Source organism: Triturus cristatus, chromosome 12 (assembly GCF_964204655.1).
Source record: "Triturus cristatus chromosome 12, aTriCri1.1, whole genome shotgun sequence".
NCBI classification, from domain to species: domain Eukaryota; kingdom Metazoa; phylum Chordata; class Amphibia; order Caudata; family Salamandridae; genus Triturus; species Triturus cristatus.
In genome coordinates, this window is record NC_140595.1 from 147154915 (window position 1) to 147176256 (window position 21342).

Consider the following 21342-nt stretch of genomic DNA (forward strand, 5'->3'; position numbering starts at 1 on the left):
TGGTGACTTTGTCCCGCGCACGGCCTCCGGCGACCCAGGCAATATTCAAGCAACGGTCGCCTGCTCTGGCTGGTTCCTCCTTCCTGGACCTTGTGTGCAACGCATGTCCTGGGGCAGTACCGGGAAAGATGATCCTCCATGATGATGACTGTGTTGGTATTCAGCGACATCCACACTACATGTGTGTGTCGCTTTCTGGTCTTTTTTGGACGCTCCTCTTCCTCGTCACATTAGACATGGCAATGGGTCGAGGGGTATGCATTGGTGGATTCGCAAAGAGAGGCCAAGGATAAGGCTGATCCTTCAGAGGTTGTCATTTAATAGGCGGGCGGGCACGGGGGATGCGTGCTCCCACGGCATAACTAATAGTGTAGTAGGTGAATAATGCTCCCCATTTCTCTTTGACATGGTCGATTTTTGTTGTTTACTGTTTACCTTGGGGAGGAACATATTGTGCGGGAGGGAGAAGCCGGGGGCATGTTTGAAGGCCCTCCTCCAGTTTATTAATAATCTCTCCATTTCCCCGTCAGGTGGGGTTTCCTTTCTTTCTCCTTTTTCTCTGTTTCTTCTATATTTCGGGTCTGGTTCTGGGGCGACAGGCACACTGCTGGGGGGGGAGCCGTAGTCATTTGCAGGGGTGCAGGGTGGGGGGTTGGGGGAGGGGATTTTTTAGTTTTTTACTTTGTTTCTATGGCCTCCTTTTTCTTCTCTTATCCTTCTTTGTCTTTTCTTTTCTGGGGTCAGTACGGTAGGTTTCCTTCGCTGTCAATCACTGCTTTTTCATCTGTGCCTCAATTTCCGTGGTGTTTTCTGGGTCTTAGGGCAGGGGACTGCAGGCGCAATTGCTCGTGATATTCCTCCACATCCTGAACCTCCTGTTTCAGCGCCATTGACTTGATCGATTGCTGTTTATTGTTGACGTTTACTATTCTGCCTGCCATTTTTCGCTCCTGGGAAATTGTTTGGCACCTGACCCTTCCATCCTCTATTATAAAATGAAAACCTTTTATATCCTGGTTTCCTACTAGTGCTGTTCAGTGGCCAAGAGTATACTAGCATGGAGAATCTGCTCCCCGAGGTGCTGCATGTGATTAAACTTTGCTTTCTGTTACTCTAACTGCTTAGCGGCCGGCCCCGGGGGTTGTAGGCCCATACTTGTCTTTGGTTGAAATGTCAATAAAGGTTTTTAAAAAAAAAAAAAAAAAAAAAAACTCTCATAAAACAGCTTCAAAGCATAAATCTAAGGCATCACTACCCGCTCCTTAACTTTTTGGTTACACCTCATCCGCTGCAGCTGCATTATTCCTGTGTCTACTCAGGAGGGTACTTGGACAAGTGAAAGACAGTGAGAGGAGAAGACAGTGCAAAAGCACGAAGCCAGACATTTGAGGACACAATGTGGAGCAGACCTGCCAACTTGATCAATAAAATTTGCATTGTGAGAAGGGGCAACTGCCAGAGAGGCTGTGTGCCCCCGTCTCCTGGCCCCATTGACCTCCTTCTCCCTCCCAAAAACCCCCAAAAGGTTGTTGCAGCTGCTGCCAATGTCTTGGGGTGTTGCCAACCCCCTTAATGGACATCAGCTACTTACAGCCTCCAAAGACGAGCTCACAATCCACTCTTTGCAGTGGTTTCCAGCTCACAGTCCATGCCACTGTATCATTTCGGCCCCTCACTGGATGAACGTGTGAAGGGAGCCATTATCGTGTGACACACATTGTCACCATGTGAGTTGGCAGGTCTCATGGAGTGCAGAAAATAGGAAAGCAATTTATAGGCAGAACACCAGGAGTGGATGCAGAGTTTAACGTGTCTTCTCCATTTATGCTAGATGAAGGGTCAATGATTAAAACATAAGTAGGAAAGCAATGATTATTTAATTATTGCAGGCTTATTTTCACAACAATATATGTCAACAAATGAGTGAAGGGACGAAACATTTGCGTCAAACTAACCTCACTTATTTAAGCTAGTGTTATGGAGACAAACAGAATGACTTCCATCGTGGTTCAGCTGATCTATATTTCTGCCAACAGATATGTATATCTGCATGTCCTCAACATAAGACTCACACTTCGAGTTCCTCCCATTTATTAGCCTCAAAACCAGAGGACCATGAATACATAAGAGTGGACGAGGAAGTGATACTATAAGGACCCAACAATCAACTCTGTTCGGAGGGGTGAAGAAGGAACCAACTTTGGAATGAGTGTTGAAGACAAAGTGGAATTTTCTAAGGCCCGTCTTACTTACATGCATCCTTCTCTAAACCCTTCAGCCCTTCAGTTGAGGTTAAAATGTTGTCCCTCATGCAAGACCATATGGGTCACCTCATTGGGACCGAAACCAGACGTAAAAGGATGTAGGATGTTGCCTAGTTCCAGGAGATGTGATACCTAACAGGTTTTTTTTAGGATTCTGGACAGCAACAGCAGAATAGGGAACAGTTGGGGGTCTGATTCACAATAGTAAACTTACACATTTGTGTAAGTTTATGATTGTTTTCTATTCACAAAGGCACTTACAAGTAGTATATTTATGAGTATGAAGTCTTTCCACATAAAAAGATATGACTGTCCTAAGTTTACCTCTGTGAATCAGCCTCAATATTTCATTGAGTGGATCCAAATGAGGCTTTTTCGTCAGTTACTCAAGGCAGTACTAACCAACAGGGAACCACGTCTATTGAAGACTATTACTGCCAAGTCTCTGGCGGGATACATGTTGGATTCCCTTGCCATCGCCAATGCAAGCACCATAGTCTCTGGTACCGCACCTGAAGCTATAGGACGAGCCCAAAGCACCAGTAACTCTGTCCGACGTGTAACCAACTGTCACCAGTCCTGATCTCGTTGGCATGATCCCAGGTCTTGCCTCTCTAGCTTGGCATTCAGTGCATTCCCCTCATGGATCCATTCCCAAGCCTCTTCCTTGCAAGAGAGCTTGTTTGAGGGAACTGTGCACCGGTCCAGAGCTCAGCAGTGGTTCCCACATGGACCTGGGTACTACCAGTTGATAACCTGTTGTAATTGACAAGGCTTTTGCGATTGAGATCATCTCACCACACCAGAGAATGAGACATCTGTGCCTCAGTAGGAGTAACAGTTTACACCACCAAAGCTAGCTATGGACAAAGAGCCTTAGGGTCTCACACAGTCTGCCATATTTGCCAATAAGTGCAAGCCTTTAAAGAAATTAAGTCTCCTAGGAGACATCCAGTGTTAAACTCTGGGAATTCCCTATTTGTGGAATAGTGTCAGCCATCAAGGATCATGTGATGTCCTCACGTGTGGACAAGAAGGCCAACTTCTTGGAGATATTTGGCAAGTAAATGTACCAATTCTGTCACCTCGGCCTCAGCCAAGCAAGTGCTAATGCCAATATATATCGAGTTGCAGTCTCTAACTCTAGCAGAAGTTGAATGATACACCTAATTGTTCCAACACTATTCCCAGAAGGAGTCTAGCTTAATTCTCAGCCAACAGAAGTAAGCAGAAGAACATAAATTTAAGTTTAGCCATATGCCAGCAATTCTGACTCAAGTCAGTGGACATGAAGCCAAGACCCTGGAAAAGTAACTATCCACCATATTTAATGCATGTGAGTCAATTTAATTCTGGGCTTATGGCGACATCCAAAGTCACAGGTTGCTACAGGCATATTGGAACTAATTATTGGCATAAGGGCTCCAATGGCAAAATACAGGCTCTGACATACTAGAAGTAATTCATAGAATGGAGGACCATGTGCAAAAAATGCTGGTGCTTGCATACTGGAGAAAATTCTTGGCATAGGGACACTCGTGGCAAAATGCTGGGGCAAGGACATTTGGAAGCAAACTGTAAGAAAAAGCTGGATCTGAACTACCGAAGGTAGTTTTTCACATACAATCCACCCACATTATATGGGCAGTATCAATGGCAACATTCTGGTACTGGAGTTCTTCACATGGAAAACTCTAAAAGCAAATTTTGAGGAAAATGGGATGAACTCGTGGCAAGTGTTACGCCCCCCACTTAAAAAAATGACCAGCCACCACTGGGCTCTTAGATTCCTGAAGCTTAAGACCTCAAGGTGCTTGAGCTATTAGTAGGCTTCTTGTATACGTGCAGGCTGCGTTTGGACAAAATATTGAGTGCGAAATATCGAATGCAAAAATATAAGAAATAAATATCGTGACACAACAGTATCATGATGCAGAAATATAATTTTTAAAATATTGTTTTTTTTAGGAAATATTATTTTCAAGAATATCATAGTTGCAAATATCGTTTTCAATAATGTAGTTGTAAACAATGTTTTTTTAAAGTATCTTTATGTGTGTTAGTTTATATATACATTTTTGGGGTTATTGTTTGTATGATTTTTAATAATATTTTGTAAGTGATTTATAATTTTTAATGTAATTATAATAGTAATTTATTTTGTTGTAGCAGGTTGCTAGGTTTGTAGGGGTGTAGGGTGGGAAGTTAATTAAGTATAATAAATAATTTTTTTTGATCATGAATTGAATATTGATTATTTAATTAATTATTAAATATGTAAATTGTGTAATAATTCGATTTTATAAGAAATTTGTTAGGTGTGGGATGCTGGGTTTGTAGGGATATAGGGTGGGGAGTTAATTAAGTAATAATTATTAACCAACAATGAACAATATATTAATAATTATGTAATTGATTATTAATTATGCACATTTTGTAATAATTGTATTTTCTAAGCAATTTGTTAAGTGCGGGTTGTTAGGTTTGTGGGTGCAGATGGTGCAAAGGTAATTATTAATTAATGCATTGATTAATACTTAATAATAATTAATTGCCTAATTAATAGCTGATTAAATATTATTTCATCAACTAATATTTAACTCGAAGAAATTTGTGCAGGACCGGATGGCCACTGTACACCACGCCGCATAGCCACAGGTGACCTGACCTTGCCTTGGCCACCCCCCCGTCAATGGAGGCACACAACGGGAAAGTCACGGATGGAGTAGAGTGAAGCTGCTATGCGGCGGTTTCATTCTTGCTTCTTTCCCTCTCGCATTAAGTCCCGTTTTTTTTTCTTAAAAGATTTTTTCTTACCGATAACGGAGCCTACAAAGTAAACGGAGGAGCCAGGGAGATTTGCTTTGTGCGGGTTCACCGAAAAGAATGCGAGGAGTGCGGAGATGAAGAGGCTGTTGCTACTGCTGCTGTAAAACGGGGAGAGAAGGATTCAAGCCTTCAGCCTGCTGCTGGACAATCGGTCACACTCGTGGAGGGCTACAGTAAGATTATACAGATATATGAAGTCCATTTACAGGATTATCCTATAAAGTAAAAAAATATATATATATGGTGGTACAGCGGTGCCTTCTGGGAGCTGGAGTCCTGGATAGCTCTCAGGGAGTTTTGACTGCATTTTTGAGGCAGACCGGGGCAGCTCCAGGGATATCAAGGCTATTTGGCATAAGGAGAAATAAGCAGTCTCAAGGAGTGATAAGGCTTTAACCCTTTCTGGAGGACTATTAGGAGGAATTTGGTGAAAAGGTTTGGAGCCAAGTACTTTGACAGTGAGCTCCTAGTTATTCTTTGGACTGCTCCTCTCTGTGTGGGGTAAGATACCTGCGGGGGAGTTGTGCGGGTTATACAGCGCAGATATGGGGAAAAATCTGCAAACACGCCCCAAAGTAAAAAAACGCATGTTACTTGCCAAAGTGACAAGAGAGCTAGCTCGCCTGTCGAATAAGCAAATTTCGTCAAAACTAATGGACCAGGACTCAACATTTGAGAGCTCGGATGAAGAGATTGAGGTGAGCTTGGGCCAGGTTGACAGTTCAGATAGAATTGGTAAAGATGAAAATATAAATATCGCTCAAACTGCACTGTCCTCGCAGCGATGCAGATAACGGGGAGAAAAAAAAGAAAACAACCAAAGAAACTAGAGAAGCAAAACAATTCCCAGTATTCTTGAAGAAAGTGCGAGTATGTCAATTTCCCCCTTCCCCGGCTTCGGTGGTAGCTTTGGCCCCAGTTTTGGCCTCCACCAAAGGCTGTTTTGGAGTGTATGCGGCCAAATCAGGGCCATCATCCAATGTAGCTGCGAATTCTATGAGTCAAAAGGGGCCACAAGATAATCTAAATGCCATCCTCGAACAGGAATCAACTTTAGAAAATGCAAAAGGATTATCGCAACAGCAGCAGGGTGGAATCAATAATAACGTGTCTTTCCTGGCTCCACAACCACCTAGTAAGCCGTTAATTTCCCCACCTCCTTCACACCCTGAAAATTGTACTCGAGAGTCTTCATCAGAGGTGGAATCAATTTCAATTATGGGGGCGATGGGAACTCAGCCGGTAGCCATATTAGATACCTCAACCTTCCTGCCTGATCTTAACTCCATTACGGAACCAACTAGAGAATTGCAGATGAATATAAAGGATATGCTACACTTAATCCTACAAGAAATTCGGGATCTTAAACAAAATCAAAAAGCGGAGTTGACCTCCCTTCATCAAAGGCTAGGTAAAATGGAGGAGGTTATGCTGAATTTTCCCGCAAGACTAAATGAAGCAGAAGTCAGAAATTCAACTCTTGAGGATCAAATGGTTATCGTATCCGAAGAAGCAAAGCTAGTGGTCAAAAATAAACAAAACCTGGAAAATAAGTTGGAAGAATTGGAAAATCATTCCAGGAGATTGAACCTCCGCATTGTTGGTATTCCCGAAGGATTGGAAGGTTCACAGCCCCTGCAGTGGATTAACTCCTTCATGAAGCAAAAAATTGTCCCTGAATTTGTCGGTGATTTAACAATTACCAGAGCCCATCGGGTTCCTGCCCGCCCGTTCCCCAACCCCTCTAATCCACGGACGTTCCTTCTGAACTTCGCAGACTTTCAGATCAAGGAGATGATCTTGACCAAAGCAATACAGCAAAGACAGTTTAATGTCAATGACACTGCAAAATGTCGAATCTTTTCAGATATGACGGCTGTGGCCGCAAAAAGGAGGATGGAATTTGTAAAAATTCTTCATCTTTTTAAGGCGAACGGGGCACAAGCATCGATTGCTCAGCAATCCAAGCTTAAGGTTCTGGTTAGGGGGAAATTCTTCATGTTCTCTAGTTTAGAAGAAGCACAGAACCTTCTTAAAGAAATCTCCCAGGGTCCCCCCACAGTTTAAAGGCTGATGGCCTCTCAACTATGTTATTATGATAGCTGGGGAGCTCAGGGTTAGCCTTGAGAGGTTCGAAAATATAAAAATATAAAGGAATGGGGGGGTGGAAAAAAAGTCTTTTCTAATGAATGTCTATAAAGGAAAGAAGGGGAAGAAGAAGGGGGGGAAATAAAGAAAACGAAATTCTTAGGCCTCTAGGACCTTAAAAGCACGATCGATTGATAGCTTGAGGGGATCCGTCGTCATCCCTCCTCCCCCATATTTTTTTTTTGAGAGAAGGGAGAATAAAAAGAGAAGGAGGGTATAGGAAAAAAAAAACCAGGAGGGTCTTAATGAATTTTAAAAAAAATAAAAATTCTATTTCTGTTAGTAGATGACGGGGGGGAGGTCATAGATTAGGTCACCAGGGTGTAATTCCATGACACCCAACTTAGTAGGGAGGGGGCGATGTGGATGGTGTGGTGCTGGGTTAGGGGTCCACATTTTGGGAGGGGTAAGGGGCAGTGGGGTAGGGAACGTGGGGGGAAAAATGAAGTCCTGGTTAAATTCCTCTGTTCATCAAATTCAATCAGATATGATACTTGATATGTGGTATTTGACTTTTTTTGTTCATCTTTTGCAATTCAATATGTTATTTGAGGTGTGGTACTTGAGTGTGAAGTGGTGTTATAGTCGGCAAGTGCCCTGGCGGGATAGGTACTATGGCAAGTAAAGAAGTATTTAAGGTCGTTTCATTTAATGTAAATGGTCTTAATAATGGGAAAAAGATGGGGGCAATCGAAATGTGGATCAAAACTGAAAATCCTTCTGTTATATTTTGTTACAAGAGACACGTATCTCTACTAGTCGACTGTCTGATTTCTCTATGTTTAGATCATGGGCCTCCTATCGGGGTTTTTCCTCATCCACTGCTTCACATAGAGGGACAGCCATATTTTTTAATAAGAATCTACAGGCCGAGGTAGTGAAATTTGAAACAGATCGAGATGGTCGTTGGTGTTGGATAACATTCACCTTTAAAGCAAATTCACATTTGTGAATTTCTATGCACCTATTGAAGATCAGTCACAAATTTATGAAGAATTGTTTCAGTCCTTAATCCTGGTCTTAGGTGACATCATAATGGGGGGTGATTTTAATATTCTTATGAACCCCCTAATTGATTCTTTAGGGTCAAGAAAAGGCAGATGAAACCTAGATCTTTTAAAATAGTACAGCAATATAGCGCAACACTAAACTTACATGATCCTTGGCGGGTGGCTTTTCCTTCTAAGAAATCCTTTTTGCGTTAGTCGGGTAGATTTCAATCCTCATCTCAAATTGATTTTTTTTGGGTCTCCAGTAGGCTTTGTTTTAACCATCAGGCATTCCTACCCAATGGCTTTTCTGACCATGCTATGCTGAGTTTACAGATGGAAATAGTTGAAGATGTCAAATGTCCTAAAAGGTGGTCCCTGAACCGGCAATATTTGTTGGAAGAAGACTGGATTGGTTCCATGGCATTGGAAATTAAATGTTTTCTGACACGAAATGTCGAGACGGCATCATTAGCTGTAATATGGGACACACTCAAGGCCTTTTTTCGGGGCTTAGCTATCGGGAAAGAGGCCGACCACATAAAAAAGCTAAAAAGGTAAAAAAAGATCTGGAAAATAAAGTTCAAACTTTATATGCTTCTGTTCTGAATAATCCTTCCCCGACAAATCAAGACCTTTTGGTCCAGGCGAAATATGAACTTAGCTCCAACTACTATGCTCAAAGTGAGGTGTTGTTCCAGAAATCTAATCAAAAAATCTACGAGCAGAGTAATTTTACTGGCAGGTTCCTAGCATGGCAGGCTAAGGAACAAGCCGCTTCCAATCTGATTAAAAGATTAAAATGCCCTTTATCAGGTACATGTTTCGAAGACCCAGCTAAAATAGCTGAAATAATGGTCCAACATTATGGCTCTATTTATAGCTTCGAGCAAAATGTAGATATGAGTTCTCTAAAAAAACATCTACTCGAGAATGATCTACCAAAACTTTCTGAGACCGAAAATCTCGGTATGGAAGGACCCTTTACGATGGAAGATCTAGAAGGCGTAATTAAAAATCTGTCAGATGGAAAGGCCTGTGGCCCGGATGGACTTCCACCCGAATTTTATACGTTTTTTTAAAGTTAATTTGCAGAGTTTTTTCTCCAATTATTAAATTCTATGTTAGAAGGTGGCGAGGTGCCAGAATCCTTCCGTCAGGGGAATATAGTGAATTTTCCAAAGAAAGGGAAAAATATTGAGGATCCAAATTCCTATAGGCCAATAACATTACTTAACTCGGACTACAAGATTTTGACCAAGCTTCTGTCACTTCGATTTAATAAACATGCAGTGAATTTGATACATAGCGACCAAAATGGTTTCATCGCAGGGAGACAATTAGCCACCAATACGCACTATCTTGCGGAAGCTCTTGATTATTTCGAGATACATAAAATACCTGCCTTGGTGATGTTATTAGATGCCGAAAAGGCTTTTGACTTAGTGGTATGGGAGACTTTATTTATGACCTTACACCATTTCGGCTTCTCCAGCAAAATCTTGTCCCTGATCCGGCGACTATATGGCAATGCGGAAGCCAATATAATTATTAACACCTTAATAGCTGGTCAGGTTAAAGTGAAACGTGGCACGCGACAGGGATGCCCTTGTCGCCAGTTCTTTTTGCATTTTTTATTGAGCCCTTGGCGGCTGCAATAAGGAACTGCCCAGTAATTTGTCCCCCAATTCCATCAATGTCAAAACTGAAGCTTTATGCTGACGACATAATGCTTCTGATTAAGCCAGAAATGGAAACCCAAACTAGAGTTTTTCAATTGTTTGAGGCTTTTGAGACATTAGGGGGATATCGCATTAACAAAAATAAAACTGAAATTATTCAATGTGGTGGGGTGACCAGTGATCTATACATAGATATTCGATTTTGTATTAATTCTAACCCGAAAAGATACCTCGGGGTGTATTTTTCGAATTTAGTCTCCGATTTGTACCACTTGAATTATGTGCCATTAATTCGGAAAACTCAAGCTCTGCTGTTGCTCTGGAGCTTTCTTCCCATTTCTATTTTAGGGAGAGTTACACTTATTAAAATGTCAGTCTTACCTCTTTTTAATTTTTTATTCTCGACTATTCTATGTACTTTATCAAGTTTGTTTTTTACTAAAATAGAGTCAATGTTTACCACTTTTCTATGGGCAAAGAAATCTTCACGCATTGCACTAAGCACCTTATACGAGAAGGAGGAACAAGGAAGACTAGCGCTTCCAAATCTCAAGGATTACTATTATGCATATTTTGCACAATATTTATCGAGATTTCAGCCTCCTACACAAGTAAATTTTTTTATCAATAGTTTTATGGATCTTATGCCTAAAGAAAATCAGATTCAATCACTGCTTGCAATTTTTAAATCCCCTAAACTGGTTAGGTACAAGTGCCTCCATTGGGTATTCAAAAAACGACAAGCACTGTTTAAATCCCGGCCATTAACTCAGGTATTCTTTTGGCTGGGATATTCCCCTTAATAAGGGATCGCATCCTCTACTGAACTTACGTTAAAATGGGCTACGATAGGATTCCGCCAAGTAGGTGATTTTCTGCAAAATGGTCAATGGTTATCTAAGCATGAAATGTTACAACGAGCTCCGAGTGATTTTATTCTATTAGGATCGTATAACATGTTATACAAATTCTTCTCAGACTTAGATATTTCCCAATTGAGTAGGTCAAGCCAGTTAGTCAATGATTTACTATTAGTAGCATCCGACAGGAAACCTGGTGAATGGAAACAATGCTTAACCTCGGTTAAGAGTTTGGATCTTGTACAGAAAGCAATCAAAAAATGGTCTGATCAGGAGGATGTTGAAATTTCTATGAATGCTTGGATGACGATTAATAGATTACATTTTAATACACTTAGAGGTGCAAATTGGCGTAGGATGCTTTTTTTTGGTAAATGGCTATTATATCGCACACCTTCTGTTTTGCAGAAAATGTACCCTAATTATTCAGCTCATTGTTTCAGATGTATAAGTCACCCGGCAGCTAATTGGACTCATACTATGTTACAGTGCTCAAAAATGCAAACATTTTGGGAAAATGTCTTTGGTTTTCTTGCAATTGAATGTGATTTACAATGTTTAAGATATGATAAACTGATCCTTATTGGTTATGACCCAGATCTTCTACTCCCAGACCAGATGGTCAAACTGGTATATATCGCAATGGCAGTAGCTAGATCCATTTTATTACAGAAATGGTGAACAGATTTAGTCCCCTTACTAATGGAATGGGTCAATAAGATGCAGGCGGTTAAGCGAAGCGAACGCATATACGTTATGAGAATAGGGGGTCTCAAAAAATTCCCGAAAATATGGTCTTCCTATTTTGACTAAAAAGTTTTGGGATCTATCATTATTATCATCCTTATATAAATCGGTGTCTCAAGAACCAGTGAGTGTGGAGGTAGGATTGGGTCTAGTTTTATGTACATGGATATATATCCTGGGGGGATTTTATTGGCAGCTGAGCCCTGGTTTTAGCGATCCTTTCTTAAAATCTGGATGTATTTTACTTCTTGTATATGCAATGTGTTTTGAATTTCTTGTTGATATTTTTATTTTTTCATCTATCAGATGTGTAAAGGTAATTTGCTTTTGGACTTCAATAACAAAAAATAACAAAAAAAATAACTAATATTTAACTCACTATTCATTATGTTAATTGTGTTACATGTATTTATGTTAGTTATATTTTAAGTGTGGGAGTATAGGTTTTCGAGGGTACAGTGTGCTAAGTTAATTACGTAATAAAGAATGGCCAATTTGTTTTAATTGATAATTCATTATTAAAGTGGTTAACAATTATGTTAATTGTTATTTATTTTTTTATTGTTAATTAATAAATTTTATATTAAGAGTTTTATATTTTTATTAAATGAAAAGGGTTATGTTTCATCTATGTTATGTGTTTGAAGTGAAGTACTTTTCCTACTGTTGCATGGACAGGAGCCGGAAGGAATAGTAAATGTGACCTCTCCAACGCTTCTTTTACTGTTGCACAGACTGAAGTGGGAATAGTAAATTCTACCCTCCTGAACTCCAATGCTTTTCCTACTGTTGCACAGATTGGAGTGGGAATAGTAAACCTTACCCCTCTGGAGTTCAACGCTTCCCCTATTTTTGAACAGACTGGAGTGGGAAGAGTAAATGTTTCTTTTCTGGAGTCCAATGCTTTCCCTACTGTTGCACAGACTGGAGTGGGAATAGCAAATGTTACCACTCTGGAGTACAATGCTTTCCCTACTGTTGCACAGACTCCAGTGGGAATAATAAATGTTGCCTCTCTGAAGTCCAACACCTTGTTTATGTTGCACAGACTGCAGTGGGAATAATAAATGTTACTCCTCTGGAGTCCTACACATTCCCTACTGTTGCACAGATTGGAGTGGCAATAGTAAATGTGACGCCTTCGGAGTCCAACGCTTTCCCTACTGTTGCATTGATTAGAGTGGAAATAGTAAAGTTAACCCCTCTGAAGTCCAGAGCTGTTTCAAAGACTGGAGTGGTAATAGTACATTTTTTCATTCCGAAGTCCATCGTTTTCCCTACTGTTCCACAGAATGGAGTGGAAATAGTAAATGTTACCCATTCGGAGTCCAGCAATTTCCCTACTGTTGCAAAGACTGAAGTGGGAATAGTAAATGTTACCCCTCCGGAGTCCAATGCTTTCTCTACTGTTGTTCAGACTGGAGTGGGAATATTAAGCTTAACCTCTCCGAAGTCTAACACTTTACCTACAGTTGAATAGACTGGAGTGAGAATGGTAGATGTTATCCCTTCGGAGTCCAACCTCTTCCCTACTGTTGCACAGACTGGAGTGTGAATAGTACATTTTACCCCTCCTAAGTCCAAATCTTTCTCTACTGTTGCACTGAATGGAGTGGGAATAGTAAATGGTGCCCTTCCGGAGTCCAACGCTTTTCCTACTGTTGCACAGACTGGTGTGAGTTAGAATAAATTTGGCCCTCTGGAGTCTATCGTTTTCCTACTGTTGCACAGACTGGAGTAGCTATAGTATATGTATTACTCCTAGGTTTTAATATTTTTTAATGTTGTTTAAATATATATAATATTATGTGTTTAATTTGATACTATATATTTATATGAATACATATATAAATATATATATATTTATATATATTTATATATATATAAATATATATATATTTTTCTTTTACCCTAACAAAGGCCTCAGGCCGAAAGGCGTTGGTCTCCCTTTTCCTCCCTACTTACACTTGCACTTTACTGATAATCGAAAGAGTATAAAGAATATAAACGTTTTCAAAATCACAACAGATCCTGCTGCCTTTCTGACCTGATCGGTGCTGCTTTACTATACCCTTGGTAAATGGTGAATGATTTGAAGGAGGGTTAGCATGGGAAACAAGTATTCATATATTTAAATATATATAGCAATATATATGCTTTGTATAGTAGCAAATAAAAACAGATTGTGTAAAATATATTTTTTAATCATAGTGTTTTATTATTTATAAGTATATATAGATTTATATATTTATATTTATGTGTCTATGTTTATATAATACATATTTATATATAGTATTAAATGTCACTTAAATGTATTTAATTTACATTATATTAATATTAAATATGAACATATTTAAGATTTAAAATTTTAAACTATATGTATTAAAAAGCTACATTTGTGTATGACTATACACGATATTGTTGTCAAACGAAGTTTTTTCCCAATTGTTTTGTACTTACCTCTATACGTATGGGGAAACAATATTTTTGGAATCAATATTTGTGACTCGATATTTATGTCCCTTGATATTGTTGGATTTGATATTCCGTCAAAGATCCTACGCAGGCTGCTAAGAGATTATGGGCCCCATGCATCAAACCAAAAGACGGTCGCAAACGGGTAGATGTGCAGAATCTAGAAGGTATTTTTGCATTTGGGAGGCATAATCCCAAACGCAAAAATCACAACTTAAGGAATCGCTAAAATTGTGATTACTTAAATTGCGATTGCATTTAAGGAATCTAAAATTGTGATTACTTAATTTGCGATTGCATTTAAGGAATGGCAAATTGCGATTCCTTAAATGCAATGCATTAGGCAAAAAATTATAGCGATTTCGCTATTAGGAATCGCAAATTACCATCAAACTAAAGTTGATGGTCATTTGCGATTGCGTTGAAAAATGCACTAAAGTGCATTTTTCAAAGTCAAATTTTACACACACACATGCCCTTGGGGCATGTGTGTGCACAACATGTGGAAAAAGGGGAATTTCAGGGGTGCAACAGGGTATCCTTTTGGAACCCTTGTACCCTTGAAATTGCATGCGTAATTTGTGAGTACCTATAGAGTACTTGCAAATTGCGCATGCAATTCCCATTGATTCCTATGGGCCTCTAGGCCCATAGGAATGAATAGGAATCAATTCCTTAATTGCGACTCGCAATTTTCGAGTCGCAATTAAGGAATGTTAAGGAATCGCATTTTTTGCGCATCCTACATGCATTGCATTTTGTGATTTCTAAATAGCGAATTGGTAAAATTCGCTATTTATAAATCGCAAAATGCGGGCTTGATGCATGTACCCCATCATGAGGTTATCAGCCATTCTTAATATGGAAAGTATGTCAGAGGTGCAAAACATCATCCTCCTAGGAGACTCAAGCTCCATGGTCCTTTCCCAATTGGTACACCTGATCTCTGTTCTGGCAGTTCACATTCTATGGTGAAAGAACATGGTACGCCAGATATCTGTTCACGCAGTTCACGTTCTATGGCAGTACAACTTGGTACACTAGCTCTCTGTTCAGGCAGTTCACATTCTACGGTGGTACAACATGTCATGCACTGGTATTCCATAGATTTCATGGGAACTAGTAGCATCCCTAGCCACTTGCAATGTTTTGCATGACTGCAACCAATCATGAGTTATAATTCCTTCCAGATTAGAAAAATAACCACTCCTCTAACACTCACTAGACATTCCAAAATTTTGCTTTGTTTGAAGACGTCAGGTGGGCGCTTTACTGTGTGACATCCTTCATCGGATGTCACCTTTAAGATCTCTTCGGGTATATCACCGACAGTCCAAACATAAACCTACCAATGAGTCTTTTTCTGCAGACCACCAACAGCAGCAGCTGGATCAACAGAAGGGCGAGGCAGCAGGGAATCCCATAATACATTGCAGGTCCGCAGGCCTCATCTGTAGAGAGAAAAAGAGGATGGGATAGGGGAGAGATGTCATGTATGAGCCTACAGCGCTTCCATGATAACATGTGAAGCTCGGGACATTTCTTATGGCGTATGTCATGGGCCGAATCCTGGTGCATTATGCTGGCGCCCCCCAGAGCCGAGCACATCTTTCTCTGAGTTTGTGCTTTATTTTTCCACAGCACAGATCTGAAACAGCAAAAAGCAGTAACTCAGACAAATTTCATGCTAAATGAATTCACTTTATGCACTAAAGGTGCATTAAACAGGTACTCGACTCTGTGCTGAGCCAGCAAAGCTCATAACGCCCATCAATCTAAGGCCCCAAGTCTCAACTTTCTGTTTCTTTCCCATGATGGAATATTTTTTTCTATCCGGCTTGTGTTATGAGTCTACTTTACCTGGCAATTTAAGATGTAAAGAAGGAGAAAAACACATCCAATCCACTGTGCATCAGTAAACAATCCTGGCAATGTCTTTCAGCAGAGGATTAGCAGGTGTTATCCACACTGAGTAAAAAATAACAGAGGCATTTCACAATTGCAGGCACAGTAGTACAGCTTTGGATTGATAAAATGCTATCCAAGACAATCTGTAATAAGAAAAAGCTGCTCCCTGCACAGGTTTTTGCTCTTGCAGAGAAGCATAGATATTTGTCAAGACACAAGGGAGCACCCAGTATAAGTCCAAAAAATTTCCTGACAGGCTTAGCGTGCTGCATACATTGCCAAAGAATAGCAAGACGCTTTGTCAGATTGCTTGCTTGGCATGGAAAGTGAAAACAAGAAGACAAGCCTTTCTCCGAAAATACCCCCGGGGGCTGAAACCACATCTCCTCTGAAAACTCACCTTTTCAAGGAACACTAACCCAGATATGGTGACTTCTCACCCTTCCACAAGCTCTACCTGCCTCCTCAACCCACTCCCCAATATGAATCTCAAATGAGGCTTTTCCCCTGTACAGTGCTCTGTTGCTTGCAAGCTAGATTTGAGTTTTAAAAAAAACATGACCATGTATATGCTACATCTCAAAATGTTGCCACACCTCAACCTTTGCCACATTTTAACAGCGCTAGATCTCCATATTTATCTCATTTCCACAAGTGCCACATTTGCACGAATATTGTATCTCCACGAGATCCAGGTCTTCATCTCTACCACTCCTCTACCAGAGCTGCCGCTCTACAAGTACTACATCACTACCAATGCACATCAACTCCACCGCCACACTTCCACTGCTTCCACATCCCCACCACTGTCATTATCTCCAACAATGCCACACTTCTACCGCTTTCACACTATTTTTACAAGTACCACAGCTTCGCTAGTGTCCCCTCCCCACCAGAGCTACATCTGCACGAGTGCCAGACAGCCACCATTGCTCTGTCTCTAAAAGGTCCACATCTTGATCAGTGCCACATCAACAGAGTAATGTCTCCAACAGAGCCACGTCACTACTATTGGTATATTTCCAAAAGTACCACATCTCCATCTATTAAGTATTTTTACCAGTGCCTCCATGTTTCTTACTGTGCCACCCCTCCACTAATATCACATGTACACAAGTGACACATTTTTAACACAGCCACGTCTTTATCCATGGCACATTTCCAGCAGTGCTTCAAGTCTGTGAATGGCACTTCTCCACCAGTACAGAATTTCCACAATGCTGCCACATCGCTGCCACTGCCACCCTCCATTAGGTATATACATTAACTAGTGTTACATCTACATCAGTGGCAAGCATTTACCAGTGCCACTTTCCAATTGTTGCCAATGCTACATCTCAGTCAGTGAAACATATACACCAGGGCCACACCTTCACCAACGTCACATCTCCACAAGAGCTAAGCCCCACCGCCATTAAAACCTTACTGAGCTCCACAAGTGACACATTGCAACAGTGCCACAACTCTACATTTACACCTCCACATGGTGGAAAACGCCACCTGTTCAATATCACCACAGCGCGACATCCCCACCAATCGGCTACCTCACTGGTATCAGATCACCATCAGAGCAACATTCCCACCAGCACCATCACTAGACTATTGACACATTTCACCAGTGTAAATTCTTCCTATAATTCTGCATGAAGCTATGGATGCATTTCCTCCACCAAGGCTTTGACTTGCTTCCACACATTCTTGCTAGTCTTGCGTTTATTGCCCTGAGATTGCCTGGCTTCCCATCCCTCTTTTGGTACTGCACCTTTCCAGTAGGTATCGCGGTGCCTTTACAAGGCATCATGAACCATACCCAACACGCTATACAGTAACATCTACTTTTTGGTTCAGCGTTGGTTCGTATTAACTTTTTTGGGCCCAGTTAAAAAATATCCGTATGGCCAGTTTGACAGCAATTGGGACACATCACATGTAAACTGTTCTCGAGACACACCTTGGCCTGTGAATATACCTGATATACAGTAATTTTAATGCTAGATGACCATATTTTAGGGACACATTAACACTGCTTTAGGAGCATGTTTTGAGGTCCCTTTGACAGTACATTTTGAACCACATTACCAGTATTTTTGCAACTAAATAAGGAGCCATTTTGTGGCCAATGAGGTCAATGCTAGTTCTAACAGAGGAGACTGTCGATATCAATGAGTTGGTTGTTCAGGGCATAAGTCATGGTGGGCGGCCTGCAGCATGGTGAGATGTCAGATATGGTGGGGATCTTACCACACAAATCTAAGTCCTCTTCCTTCAGCTCTGGTTACTGTCGCATTATTCTGTTTATCCCGTCCTTCTATGTGACAGATTTCAAGGTGACAACTAACAGCCGACAGGGGCGTAATACAGGCCCCTGCAGCCTCCCCGGTGTGGCCCCGAGCTATGGGGGGCCCCCTCAGCACAGTACTCAGGCCTGAGAACTCCAGATTAAATCCGAAGCGGAGGGCCCTCCGTGTACGTTGCAGGGGGGCACTCTCAACGTTTGTTACTCCACTGACAGCTGAAGCACTGTAACTCCTCCCATTCCTTTGGTGTCATTGTAAGTAACGTGTGTGTGGCTCCAGGTTTCTAATCTGTGACAAACTCCTCTCTGGACAACAAAATTCAATTCTCAACTGACCCAGAACAAATCGGTTTTAGAGTATGTACCAAGAAGCAGGTAAACAGCATAGTAGGAGCTTAGTTATAACTGAAGCATTTCCTGATCAGCTATTTCCCATGGGATAAATGCAATGTTAAAAAGTGTGCACAAAACTCCACAGGGAAGGGTATGTCACTACGGGTTCTTACATTTGGAGTCCTGAGTTGAAGTCACTGTTCCTCACAGACATTGTCTCTTTTTTGGGCCAAATTGTTTCCTTCGCTTCCTCATTATTTGATTGTAGAGTAGCGTTTCTAGATCCTGGTTGGGGTTTCCAAACCAGGATTTCGGCCCCATTATATTCCAGATATCTCATACATATTCCCTTGAATACAGAAAGTGATTTCTTTACATTGGCATTGCTGGTGCAATTTTGCACCAGCATTTCCGAATTACATGAATTGTATTAGTACCAGTGCAATTTTACACCAACACTTTCACTCCCTGAGAAGTGACAATTGATATTTGCACAACATATCTGGTGCTAAAAAGTAATTTTGCACCAATTTAATGTTGTTGCTGAATTGCAGCAGTACAATTAATGTAATCCAGCGCCTAGATCTGATAGAACCACAAGAGGTGGCCTCAAGCTCAGACTTTCCAGTCTGACCACATTGTGTGGTCCTGGGTTTCATAACTTCATTATACACAAGAAAAGGGGGAGAAGGACTGAACCTTACCTCTTCCTCCTCCAAGACAATATATATATATATATACATATACACAAAAGGAAGTAAGGTCAATACCAGTCGCAAAGTTTTACAAATGTATGAAGATATGTTGGGAGCACAGTCACTTTGTAAAAACTGCCCTCACCCACAACAAGTTGTGGCATGCTTCATCAGAGGGCTGCTACTAAACGCCTCTGCACAGACCAATGCTAGAGGCGGAGCAATAGGGAGGGGTAGACAATACAAACAATTAGAAACAGGAAAAGAAAAGGATCCTATACAAGTGCAGACAAAATAGTGTTAAAACTGACTAAGAGATATCATAACAAATGACTCAATTCCACCAGAGAGATGTGGAGGAGTTGCCAGAGCGACTGACTCCGGAGCGCGATGATCATGATTCGATCACTGCCGGCTGTTCAGCTCAGCATCATGTGACTCCGGGCAATAGCTCACTTAATTTCACCGACCACCCCAGCGCCTTGAAACCTTAAAGGGTGACATATTTGCGCTATTATTTATTCTTCACAAGCTAAAACTGGAAGTATTGTCCCTCAATATTTTGCACTAGTTAAAAGAATGAATATTTACATCTCGTACCTATGTGTTTAGTATAGACTGCAGAGAAGGTCTGTCCCGTGGAGTTGCTTGTAATCGAACAGGTGCAGGACTTCGCCTGGTCCCAGATCTTCTGTGGAATCACCAGGGTAGCGCTCATGCTAAATAGCCCTTCAGCATCAAAAACTCCCCCATCTGTCTGCCCATGGGATTCACGACCATTGACCTTCCACAGCACAGGACCCCACTCTTCTGAGACTCCCGACGCCACACAGAGGATTACTCTTGGTTCTGGAAGAGCAGGCTCCTCCCCCTGGCCTGGAACCAGAATGGAAATGAGGGGAGCTGATGTGGCATCTGGAACGGAGATTTGCAGAAAGAAGAAGATTTACAATGTGTAAAGCCTACATATGAATTCTGCATTGAGAATGAAAACATAAAGTGACAAAAACATTCTGGTATCAAGCATTTGAGAAAGTGCAGCAATGACATATTGTGTGATCTGAAATATGGGGCTATTGACAATCTATTAACAGCAGTACAAAATGGCTCCATGATCCTATGTAGGCTTTACAAAACAATAACAAAATGCATACGCACACACCTTTCTTCCCCAACATAACATTTTAAACTAAAAAAAACACTGAGATTCACCAGTTATAGTTATCTCCACCCACTATAACTTGTGCCCTAAGGTAAATATAACTCACGGTCCTACCATGCAGTCTTGTCATCAATTATGTAATTTCACATGTATGCACTGGGGTTACCAATGATGTCATAGAACATGTCATGGGTGATGGAATATGGGAGGTAATTAGAGAAGGGCGAGGGCACGTGTTATAGGTCACCTTAGGGCAGGAGTTATAGTTCTATATAGTAACTTATATAAATATAAATCACCTTAAAAATAGTTAAAGTGCAGTTGTTGTTATGAATTAAAAGTGAAAAATGGTGCAGATTATTTTTCAAAACACATTTCTTAACTTGCAGAACAACAATGCATACCATAATTAGTAACCCAGATGTAAATTGTCTGGGTGGCTGTCGGGCCCCACCTGCCATAGATGCCTTAATCCTGCTGCACACGGCCAAAGGTCTGTGGCCTCACCCCTCGCCCAGCACGCTGTGGACGACTGACCCCATCCCTACTCATCCACCTTACCCACGGCCTTTGCTTGCATGGCCCACGATGGGGGGCAACCCACAGCTGTACATGCCATTTGGCTGTATGCAGTGGGGTTAGGCAATGCACCCATCATCTCTTTTCATATGAGTCAAGTCGCAGATAACGGAGTCATCATTTTTGGATGGCATGAGAACCTCCTTCTACATTCCTCCCCATTTGCGACATTGTCAAACCAAGAGCCAGGCCTTTTGCCCATGGCACTCTAGGCCCATATGAAGTGTTCCTTGAGCACAACATAATTTCCCTTCTAGCGCACGGCTAGGTCGTAAGCCAGTCACTGAACCCAAAGAGGGCCAGTGGATTAGTCTAGTGGGTCTGTTTCTTGTCCATTCTATACATTCGTCACCAACCAAAGCAAGAATATACTTT

General features: G+C 41.1%; 1 protein-coding gene across 1 annotated transcript in view; it reads right to left on the bottom strand.

The window, feature by feature from the left end:
- Positions 1 to 21342, bottom strand: part of LOC146772938 (uncharacterized) — a 48614-nt gene that overhangs the window by 14201 nt on the left and 13071 nt on the right. The window contains exons 3-4 of the mRNA XM_085638210.1: positions 19827 to 20141; positions 15344 to 15445 (exon numbers count right to left, since the gene is read on the bottom strand). Coding sequence (XP_085494336.1) covers positions 15344 to 15445; positions 19827 to 20141 — 417 coding nt within the window. The remainder of the gene's footprint in view (positions 1 to 15343; positions 15446 to 19826; positions 20142 to 21342) is intronic.